We start from the raw sequence: 12,471 nt of genomic DNA on the forward strand, positions 1-12,471 counted from the left end.
AGTGGTAATGGTTATGTGAATTAGTAGATGTATTCATTAGCAGATCCTTACATAACTGTAAGGGTACATAAAATGTCTGAGCATATTTACACACACAATTTAGACACATACTTACACACAGTATAATTGCACATGTGTGTCTATGCACATTAAAAGGTATTATTTTACATAAACACACACACATACTCTTATTCGTACAAGTCACGGTGAATATCCTTTTCATTCGATGTTCTGGTGCGTTAAATGATTAAATTTATAGTTTTATTTACAATAGTATTACGCAGCTGTCAGAAAGTGTTTTATAGGTCACTTTGCAACTATATATTGATCAAATCTTCTTACGCCGTATAAACAACTGCAGCAATAAAAAATAAATTTGTAATTCAAATTGATTTGTGCAGATGTGCTGTCTGTTTGTTTTCTCATCTTAAGCTGCAAGGACAATTAAGAAAACGGCATAAGCATTCAATTTAAGGCATTTATAAGCACAAAAGTCAACCACAACTAAGTTATATTTCATGTTTGCAAATAAAATCATTTGCTAGAAGCTGTTGACGAAGTCCCTTTAAATCATATATTCTTATAATTGCATTCACCACAAAATCCGTAGTTGAAAAATTATTGCTTTTAATTAAAGAAAAGCACTTTTTGAAGTATGCAATGCTACAAGTGAACGTATTAAAGTCCAGCTATAATTTCCGTTTACATAAATCACAAGCTGACGATGATGGTGTGAGGAGCTATTTGTATTTGAATGATTGCCTAAGCAGGCAGTATGCAGATTTAATTAATTGAAATTTAACAATAAATATTCAAGACTTAAATATTGTTTAAAACAAATTCATTGAAATATTTAATATGTATACGTAGTTTGAAAGTATGTATAATATCTACAAACCCTACAAATATGATTTGGGATTGATGATGTCTGACCAACATTTCAGACACAACCAAATGGGAGTAAAGGGTAAGCTTTATTGTGGTTTAATATGAACTCATACCCACTTCAAGATTTTATTTGAAAACTTTTCTGAGCCCTTTTGATGCTTTCAAATAAGAAATGCATCCAGGTTTAAGCTCTGTTTCGCCACTCCTAGTAAGAAATGGGTTTCAAAACAAAAAAACTTTAGTATCAGCATGATCTTCTTTTATTGAAAATCTTTACCGCCAGTGCTTTAGGGAGTGTACAATAGTACAACAGCATCTAATATGCAATACAAGCTTGCTGTAGCTTGGAGATTCTTCTTCAATATTAAAAAAAAAATAATAAAACCCGTTAACCTCTATTGTATTGAAACTGTAATACCTTTCCCAGTTGCATTTCTTATAGCAAGATTGGTCAGCGTACATGACAGCAATACGTATCCGATAGTGGTTCGATTTGAGCAAGTTTTTCGAAATTTGTATTATTGACTTGGACATTATGACAAATTTCGTAAGGAACTTTATTTTAATCGGTGATCGTAAAGAACTTGATTTTGTTTGGTCAGTTCGTATGGCAGCAGTATGGTGTAGGGGATAAATCAGTGGTTCCGATACATGAGCAGCTTCCTAAAGAGAAAAGGATTATGCAAATAGCTTATCGATATCTCAAAAACTGAGAGAGTAATCCGCATATATGATTATACGAGACAGACATATAGACGAGAAATCGCAGATCATTTATGTATTATGTATATCCAATCGATGACGATGGGGCAGACGTTCCATTGCCCGACCATGAAGAAGTTCGAATAGCAATTAACCGCCTGAAGAACAACAAAGCATCTGCGCCAACTACCGTGGTATAAGTCTTCTCAACATCGCGTATAAGGTTCTATAGAGCGTATTGTGTCAAAGATTAGAGCCCACCGTCAGCAAACTGATTGGACATTATCAGAGCGGCTTTAGACCTGGCAAATCAACAACCGTAATTTTCTCTTTAAGAAGCTGCTCATTTGTCGAAACTGCCGATATCGGACCACTATGTATAACTTATAGCTGCCATACAAACTGAACCATCGGAATCTAGTGCTGGTATGGAAAACTTTTGCATTTGACAAGATATATTCACGAAATTTGGTATTGATTATTTTATAAGGCAACAATGTAATCTCCGAAGAAATTGCTGGAATCGGTTAACTATAATATATAGCTGCCATAAAAACTGGATGATCGAAATCAAATGCTTGCATGGGAAACTTCCTAATTTTACGATATATCTTCACAAAATTTGGTATGAGTTATTGTTCATATAAGTAATGTAATATCGGAAGAAATTGTTCAGATCGGCTCACTATAGCATATAGGTGCCATACAAACCGAACGATCGGAATCAAAGGCTATTATGCGAAACTTTCCCATTTAACGTGGTATCTTCACGAAATTTGGCATGGATTACTGCTTAAGGTGATAATATAATCTCCGAAAAAATTTTACAGATCGGATTACTATAGCATATAGCTTCCATATAAACTGAACACATAATTACTAAACTAAATGCACCTGTGAAGGGTATATTAGCTTCGGTGCAGCCGAAGTTAACGCTTTTTCTTGTTATATCTGAAATTCATCTTAAGAATAGTGAAAGTGATTCCGAAGTAGTTATGTTTGTAGCGGAAACAAATTATGTAGCTGTTATCAAGAGTTTGCAGAGCCACAAAGTGGAATTCCACCACTTGTACCCATACGCTTGTAACATACTGTTGTTATTTAATATTTTTTACCCAGATGAGGCTATCAGTTTTTCAACTACAATACACCTCTTATAACTGCTTTGAGAACTCTTTCGTGAGTAGCGGTTTGTACGACCAAACAAGTATGATATGGTCATAAAAGGGAATAAACCTTTTTTGCCTCTATTGGTTTATTTCCCATGAACTAGCATATGCTCCGCAGGGTTTCGTACTTTCTTCGATCTTCGATAAGAAATAGCTCGAATTCCACATCACTTTTACTTTAGATTAATGTCTATTAGTTAATACGTATAAAATGTAGCTAAGATGAATTAAATTAAATTGTTTTTGATATAAAAAAGCCTATTAGTGATTATATTTGTTACACCCGTAAAAATATGATGAAGTAAAAGGTGTGCTTTTGGATAACTAACATAAGTAACCATATTACGAATTCACCCAATTTCGGTCTGCCAATCCATCTAATGCAAAGGAAATAACTGTTCTAGGTAGAAATAAAAAATAAGAGGAAAAATCTACATCCTTGCACGGTAGAGGACAAAAACTGCGATAGCTCGTGGGTTTTAGTTACAAGTGAGACTTCTGCATCATTGCCCATTGTGAAGCCTACCCCATAAAGCTTTAAATCCGTTTATATCAATTCGGTTGTAACAAGGAAGTTATGTTTGATATACCACTTAGAGCACTTGGGCCTTGCCTCTTTTGCCGAAAGTATGAAGCGGTTTTCAGATCTATGGTCAGACAGTACTTTTTTCGTTGTTGGTTTTTTTTTTTAACAAATGTTACTTTATTTATACTCAATAGGGTATGCTATTTCATAAAGAACCAATTTTCTTCGAAACAACATTTGCAAATCGTGTAAATTTATTACCAAGGTAATGGCTTGGATTGCACGACTCATCTCGCTCTGCGGCCAATATACGGTCGAAAGAATCGCTTAGCAGAGTTAATAATTCCACCAAACATGGATCGATTTCGCAGGTTTACTCTTGTGGATAATGTGCGGTTATTTGTAATTTTATTTAGCTAGGAGGCCTCTTAGACAACGACTACATGAGCTCTCGACTCTCAACAACAACTTGTGAACATCAGCTAATATGAATTAAAAGATTGCTCAAACTCGGTTCGATATTTCTCTCCGCGTAGTTCATATATCTGTCCTATTTTATTGAATATAGAAAAAATGAAAATCATGTTAACCGGATAAAGATCTTTTTTTTTACAAATGTATTTCTGGGAAAAATAAGAATTCATATTTTTGGACTACTATATAATAATTGTGCTTAAGCATTCCTATATAAATAATGTAATATTTATTTTATATTCGTTTGTGGTTTTGCGCGCAATAGAAGAGCAATACTTACGCCTCCTTTACACTACTCGCAAAGTTAAACGTATTTCTCAAAGCAAAACAATGTCGGAAGTAAAAAAGAAGAGACGGCAATATTGTGCGGAATACATTAAATTCGGATTCATTGAAAATCCCACATACCCATCCTCGCCTTTGTGTCTTCTATGTCTAAAACATTTTCGGATGAAGCCTTCAAGACTGCAAGATCATTTGAATAAAATGCATCCAGATAAGAAAGACAAGAATGTAGCATATTTTTAAGACCTAGAGAAGAAGCATAATACTCAGCCAAGTGTAGCAAAACTATTTTCGGCGGCTGCTAAGCAAGATGACGACGGACTTCGAGCTTCGTACAATATCTCTTTATTAATTGCTCAAAAAGGCAAACCACATAACATCGGAGAAGAGTTAATATTGCCAGCAATAAATGAAGTAATAACTACCGTGCTTCATAAACCAGCCGCAGATATTATCCGAAAAATTCCTTTGAGCATCTGTGCAAAGACGAATTGATGAAATGGCTAAAAACCTTGAAGAATCAGCTGAGGACAAGCCAATTCTCAATTCAGCTCGATGAGTCCACTTTAACAACTAATGAAGCATTGTTGTTGTCTTACGTGAGTTTTATTAAAGATGAGAAAATATGTGAAGAACTATTATTTGATAGAAATTTAGAGACCGATACAAAAGGCGAAACCATATTCAATATATTGGAAAAGTTTTGCGATGAGAAAGAGATTCCTTTGAAAAATATTATTTCAGTTGCTACGGATGGCGCTCCGGCTATGACAGGATGCCATAAAGGCTTCATAGCGTACTTAAAAAATAAAATTCCAGATGTCCTTGGTGTACATTGCGTTATTCATAGACAACATTAAGTTGCTAGAAACTAAAGTGAAAAACTACTTCAATCACTGCAATATGTCATCAAAGCAGTCAATAAAATCCGCAACAGCTCTTTGAATGATAGATTATTTCATCAGCTTTGTGTTACCAATGACGATTTCAACCGTTTGTTGTTTCATACTGAAATTCGTTGGCTATCAAGAGGCAATTGTCTAACTCGATTCACCAACCTGTTTGACTCTGTTATAGAGTTCTTAGAAACTAAAGATATAGAATTTCAAGACAAGCTCATAACATCAAGGAATGATATAGCTTACATGACAGACCTGTATAAACTGTTCAACGACATGAATCTCCAACTGCAATGCGATAAACTAAATTTAATTAAAACAAAAAACGTCGTTGCTGCTTTCGCAGCTAAACTGCTTCTACACAAAAAGAATCTGTTCAGACGTGAGTTTCACAATTTCCCGAATTTATCAGTATCATGCAGTAAGGACGAATTGTTTGTCTACTGCCAACATTTGGAAAACCTCCACATTGACTTCACCGAACGATACCAGGACATTTTGAACTTGGAGACTGGGTGTTGGATCCGTTTTCAAATGTCAGCACAGCAATGTCACCGCAGCTGGAAGAAGAACTTATAGAATTGATAACAAACGAGGAAATAAAAATCAAGTTCAAAAATGGTTACCAAGAATTTTGGCTACAAAAACCGATCTCGCAATTGTACCCTGGATTGTGGTCAATCGTTCAACGATTCTTGGTAGCATTTCCATCGTCATATTTGTGTGAACGTGGATTTAGTGCTGTGACAACACTGCTTACTAAAAATAGAAATCGTTTGCTTATTACCAAACGTGGCGTTTTGCGACTGTTCTTGAGTAAATTGGAACCTGATATTAACAAATTTATCAAACAACATCAGATTCATCCTTCACATTAGTTTTTATATATGGATCGATTATTTTAGTTTTATTTTAAATAAAATATTCTCTGTTTTAATACTATAAAGTTTCAATAATCATTCTTATTGGCAGGTGGAGCCCGTAAGAGTTAACTTTAGACCTAAACGCCGTTGTATGTTACCTACTGCGCTTAGGTTTCAAGTTGCTGGTTATAGTAAAAGTTTCGTTTTGAATTCTCCGTTAATATACATGTATAGGTCACAATAATTAATTTGAAGTAAGAGTGGTTTTTAAATAGGTGAAAAATGGGGGCGCTAAAAAATATTTATTCTCAAAGTGGGCGGTAGACAAAATAAGTTTGGGAACCACTGATCTACATCATGATACGTGTGGCTTTTCAAAATGATCTAATTGAGACAATGGGCTTCAAATAGTTAAGATTTTACACTGTAGAAATGATAATAAATCAGTAAGCCTTTTGGCAACTCTTGATGGTAAAACAGGTAAGAATAATAATCACTAATGTAGATATACTAAAGAAAGGTTGTTGAAGTGAATAAAACGTGGGTGTTCTATAATGTCATAACAGAAAGCATAATTCCACGGATCTAATTCAGAACCCTAAAATGAATGAAAATTTCGTAAATACTCAGCTAAATAGGTTAGTATAGGGTACCGCAGTCAGTGGTCATGTTTTTCTTTAGATACGAGGTTCAACATTTTTAATTCACCTATGCAAACTAATTGAGTTTCAAGACACATTTTTTTCATTTAAAAATTAACTCGAATACTTGAAATGCCTATAAAGACCTGACTTCAAATATTAGTGATTTTTATGCTCCAGTTATACTAGAATAAATGGCATATTCGTCATTTCTCACCATTCCATAATTGACTTATATACTTGACTATGCTAACACCGATGGGTCCAAATACATAAAAGAGTATGGAGAATTGAAGTATATTATTGTTTAAAGTTGAAAGTAAAACATTTTTTCGTAAAGATTTGAGGACTTTAACGGTAGAAATACATAGATCAACAGACTTAATGTACAGAACTACACTCATCAGCTAAAGGTAAAGCTGGAGAGGAAGAAAACACAGTTATTTCTTAGCATCTCTAATTCAATTTTCTTCCATTAAAACCGTTAAAGAATATTCCATAGAAACGTAGTATGTTCAGTCTCTTCATTTCATCAATACACTACAAATTCGTGCACAATACATACAAGTATATTTCATTAAGTATATGCAGCCATGGTACGTGAGCATCCAATATCTGCGACGACTACTATTGAACCCAAAAGACTACGCTAAGGTCAGTTGCGTTCACTTCTTCACTTACTGCTACAATCGCATACATAAATATCACCACCCACCGAACGGGAGTGGACGTGCTCTGCACTTGAGAGTGCAAAATAATTTATTGCAACGCTGGCCCCTCAGCAGGCACACATACCGACATGCAATACTCGCACTAACAACAAACATACATACATACCTATATAGTAATGTGCACTGACAGCAGATGCCCCACAATTTTGGTACATACATATATGTATGTATATATAATATATAAATGTATACTACACTCTTATCTGCTGGAGCCTCACACCGTCCGTTATACTTATAAAGCTTAGAATATATGGCCAATGCAGCTACTTACCCGATACTGGCCCAAGTTGTTGACCACGCACGTGAATGAGACATCGCGCCCTTGCGGCACTGAAAAGTTGGTCAATTGCGCCAAGAACTCCGGCTCCGGCTCATCTGGTTGATTATGGCCTGCAAATGGAAGTGACGACAGCCCGTTTGGTTAGTTGCTTGGTTGAATGGATTGTGAACGTGAGAATTATATGGAGCATTGTGTGTTAAATGCATTCAAATGTGTATATGTGTGAGTATGTATGTATATGTGTGTTTCGTGGTGTCAAGTGAAAATGGAGGGTTAAGTGCGCAAAGCACATGTGTGGCACAAATAAATTTGCTGGCAACAGTGGATGATAAACTACAACAACAATGGCTGCATAATTCTCATATCTAATGCACTTTGCAAGCGCTCAATTACGCTGCATTCAAGCGTTGAAGCTTTAAAGTGGAAATATTTCGCATTAAATGTCCTTGTTCGATTGGTGAGTGCACTTTGCTCATGCAATTTTTGTAGTTTTTGTGAAAATTGACTTATGTATACCTTTTTTACGCACTCTTACATGCGTCACAAGAAAATAGCGAAAAGGTAATCGGTTACTAGACAGACAGGTGAACGATCGATGAACTTACAGGTGGCGCAGCTGGCCGATTACTAGGAGATTTAGAATTGCTTGTGAATTAAAAAGATATACGAGATTCACACTCATATCTTAGATATCTCCTCATAACCATACATAACTATGTTTTTAATAAGACTCCTTATTTTTCGATCATCGTAGATAGATTTGGACGGGTCGGTTATACTTTATTTGTGAAAGTGATTACAAGCTCGCCTTAGTAAAAGCCTTTATACTTACTATCTGATACGTTTGAAACTTTAAATCAATGGATACTGCTCGTAATTGTGATATAGTGTTTACTGTGAAAAGAGCTAAAAGAGGTTGAATATTTCTGTTAATACTTGATCTCAGAAGCAAAAACGTTTCGGTACCTTTGTAAATTTCATATTCTATGGCGTAATTCAATTGGTTCAGTAGTTCTCAGCGTGTTCCGATGCTCTGAAACAAAGTTGTGCATATTTCTTCTTCAACAATGCCCTGTGCTAACGGCTTGCAATAAACCGAACACGTTTTGACAGTTCCTTCGCGTCAAGTTCTTTGATATAAACAACCTTCAAGTCGTATTAAAGTTACTTAATAAACACTTTTATGTTGATTTGGATAGTCGTTCCATCTGAGCATTATGTACGGCCACTGTAGCGTTGCCGGGGACAACAATTATTGCCGAATTTCTTGAACATATTTTGTCAAAAAAATATACCTTACAAGGGTTTAATTTTGATCTATCAGATTGTATGGAAGCGATATGCTATCACACGTGGCAGTTCCAACAAATAAGCATTTTCTTGGGGAGAAAAGATCGTGTGTAAAATTTCAGGCAGATATCTCAAAAACTTAAGGACTAGTTCGAGTACAGACCCATAGTCAGACGAATATGGCTAAATCGACTCGGCTCGTTACGCTAGATTTACGCTATAGAGCATCCAACGTTTCCTTGTGGGTGTTAAAAAATTTGTGGTAAACTTGATGTATCCTGTTCATGGTATAATCAAACTGATAAGGAAAAGATAAAAAAGTAACTTTACTATCGGATTTGAAGCCCAAGAGTTCAAAGTCGTTTCTTCAAGGCTAAAAGGTAAGACCCTTACTCGCTACTATAGATTTTGTTAATCGCTACTACTTTTTCTATAAAACCATAAAACCATTCTTTTCGCAAGGTCAAAGCCGGAGTATAGTTATGACCCCAAAGAGCATAACCAACGGCTTGTTTATTGAGTACTGCAAAAGCGAGGAAAACTTGCTTCTCTAGTGGATGGGGTTTTAGATCAAAATATAGACAAATTACATTGAAAAAATCAGTTGCAATAAAAAACTGCGACATATGGGAGGTAGGCGTAGTTGTAGTCCGAATTGGCCCATTTTCACGGTGAAATTTAAGAATATCAAGATAATATGATGCCTAAATTTGGTTGATATTGGTCGGGAAATTTTGAAGATATAAGAACTCATCTAAAGGACCCACCCTTAGACATTGTTACATCCATTGGAAAATTTCGACGCTAGCTTCTATGCGGCTATTCTGTATAATAGAATGTGAAACATAATGCTTTCGACGTATTTATTAGTGAGTTGTCGCACTTTTTGCTTTTTACAATTTTCACATTACCTCAGAACGTGCTGGTGGCATTAGTTCTCAGCAAGCTTGTTGAATACAGCATTAGTGACTTGTGATATTTATACATTAAACATATAAGGGAACGGGAACTGCCCACTTTTTAAGCTATTTGAAACCTTAGATGCCTTTCCATACTGCAATTTTTATTTTGCCGATTAATTATGATATTTTATAAATTAACGGCATTTTGTGGGCCAGCCCGATTCCTTCTATAGACGATACTAACTTTAAACATTTTTACTTAAGTTATCTCTAAGATTGAATTGTTTAGTATCATTTCATAAAAATCTATTTAATATGTTCACGAATTAATAGGAAAAACGGCAAAATATACTTGATTGAAGCCGCATTTTAATAGCATAACATAATTTTAATTACATTCCTGGTCAAATCAGAAACCCAAACTTTATGAATTGAATTATGCATTATATACCGTCACCTAAAATGCAAAATAACGTAACAGCATTTTCGAAAATTTACAGTGACGTGAATGAAACACGCAATAAAATGGAGCAAGATTGAAAAACATTTTTTAATATTGGTTAAAACTGGTTTATACCTGAGTACAGAATCTAAAAATGTTGGACATATGTATTATTATGTATATAATTTGAAGTAGTGAGTCGTAATCAATAAGATACTCAATTTCGAGTTTTTTGATGATACGTTATTTTGCATTTTAGGTGACGATATGTTCTATGAAGAGGCTATTGAGGCTATTGGGTACTATTTTACCGAAGTGAGTGTGAACGTTAAGCGGTTTAAAAATTTTTTATACCCTGAAGTTAAGTTTGCCAAGATGCATAAAACTCATAAGGAAAGGTTGATCCCTATAAAATATATGTATATGTATGTATCTATATTGGAACAAAAAAACAAGAAGAAATTGTAATTAAATGATATTTCAAAAGAATGTAATTTGCTAAGAGCGATCTGTCAACCATTTTGTTGCAGCAGCTGCATAAGTAGGGACTATGAATAAAAATATCGAACAAAGAATTTGTCTCAAATTTTATTTCCAATCAAATTTCGTGTGCGGAATCATTGCGAATGTTGAAAATAAAATTATAGTGATTCAAAAATATAAGCCAAAGAGTGGTACAAAGTTTACAAAGACTCGTTGAAGACATACCTCATTCTGGACGACCTTCGACCTCTTCAACTGATGAAAATATTGAAAAATATATGGTGCTTGAAAATTGTCAGGTTAGCGTCAGAGAGATGCCAAGAGAGCTCGACATCTCTCGCGAGTACGCTCGAATAATTTAGTGGATATTTTGGGTATGAAACGCATTCTTCCTCAACTCGTTCCGATAAAGCTGATTTTTTTTATTTTAAAGAGTTCGAATTCGGTGACAATCACAATAAAGTAAAAAAAAAAGTCAATTAATACCATCGATCAACCACCAAACTGAAATTGGCGCGCCGTGAAACCTGTTTTCAGACGATCGAAGAGTTAAAACAAACTTCGCTGAAGGAGCTGAAAGCCATCCCAAGAAGTGTTTATGAGAAAAAATCTGGTGGGGATTACTTTGAAGGCGACAAAATATGATGAATAATTAAATATTTCGCGTTTTATTTACAATTTCGGGGTACTTGCTTGTCACAATTATGTAATCAGCATGACGAGCTGTACCCTCTTTTTTTTGAGATATCAATCTGAAAATTTTATTCATCTTTTCTCTCCAAGATTTGTTGGATCCGTTGACATCGGACCACTATAGCGTTAGCTCCCATACAAGATGAACATAATTTGGCATGGATGATATTCTAAGGCAATTGTACAATCTTCGGAGAAACTGTTGAAATCGGATCAAGTTCGTGTAAAGAAATTATTTTATTTGTAAAGGGTATAACAGCTAATAAGCGATAAGCTGATACTATGTACTAATAAAAAAGCTATATAGGAAGTGATACGAGTACACTCGATAAATATTTCTCACTAGTTTCCTCACTGCTGCCGCTGGCCTATAGTATTTAATTCCATTTGCACACAATATTGAAAAAAAAATTTGCCTCAAATATTTGTCTACAATTTTCAAATGAAATTTTCCCAGCGTGTAAATATGTATCAAAACACGCTTATGTATATACAAAGGTATACATACCTATATGTATGTATGTAAGAACATGCATACTATATATAGTATATCGTATAGTAAATAGTGTGTGTGTAGTAAATGCTTGCATTTTCCATTTTGCGCGCGTAAGCATATAAAAGGCCACACATGGCGGCGATGGCGTTAACATTTTGTAATGAATGCATATGTGTGTATGTGTACTTTTTGACTCCTACCTTGTGCAAACACGAGCGTACCACTGCCGCTTCCGCTCCGGTAGCCGATTGTGATGAGTAGTAGAAAAACATTACACCACAAAGTGCCTACGCAGCAACATTTAAACTGACCCATGATGGTGACGTTGGTGGTGTTAGTGTTGGTGAGACGTTGCGTTTATGGCCAGCGAGTAGGAGCAATGCAATGAGCGTTAGTCAGATAGGCGAGGAGGCGCGCGAAAGTGAAAAAAGTAGCGCGTTTTATGCTAACTGTAATTGCACGCATATGTATGTGTGCGCATGTATGAGTGTGTGTGAGTATATGTGGAATACTAATGCCACTTCGCTGCTGCGCTGTGCAGTTGCTGCGGAATTTTGTTAAACTTTTTTATCTCCTCTTTCTTTATTTGTTTAGCTTTGCAGCTGTGGCGGTTGGTGCTGCATGCGGCGCCTGAATCCAGCGAGTTGCAGGTGTCCAAGCGTAAGCTCTTTCTATTTTTTTTGTACGCATTCGCAGACTTTGTTGTT

General features: G+C 35.3%; 1 protein-coding gene across 1 annotated transcript in view; it reads right to left on the minus strand.

Moving 5' to 3' along the window:
- Nucleotides 1–12,079, minus strand: part of LOC120768755 (lachesin) — a 78,720-nt gene extending 66,641 nt beyond the window's left edge. Inside the window, exons 1-2 of the mRNA XM_040095527.1 lie at nucleotides 11,965–12,079; nucleotides 7,450–7,568 (exon numbers count right to left, since the gene is read on the minus strand). Of these exons, the coding sequence (XP_039951461.1) occupies nucleotides 7,450–7,568; nucleotides 11,965–12,079 (234 nt within the window). The remainder of the gene's footprint in view (nucleotides 1–7,449; nucleotides 7,569–11,964) is intronic.
- Nucleotides 12,080–12,471: the final 392 nt, after the last annotated feature.

Source organism: Bactrocera tryoni, chromosome 2 (genome assembly GCF_016617805.1).
Source record: "Bactrocera tryoni isolate S06 chromosome 2, CSIRO_BtryS06_freeze2, whole genome shotgun sequence".
Lineage (NCBI taxonomy): Eukaryota > Metazoa > Arthropoda > Insecta > Diptera > Tephritidae > Bactrocera > Bactrocera tryoni.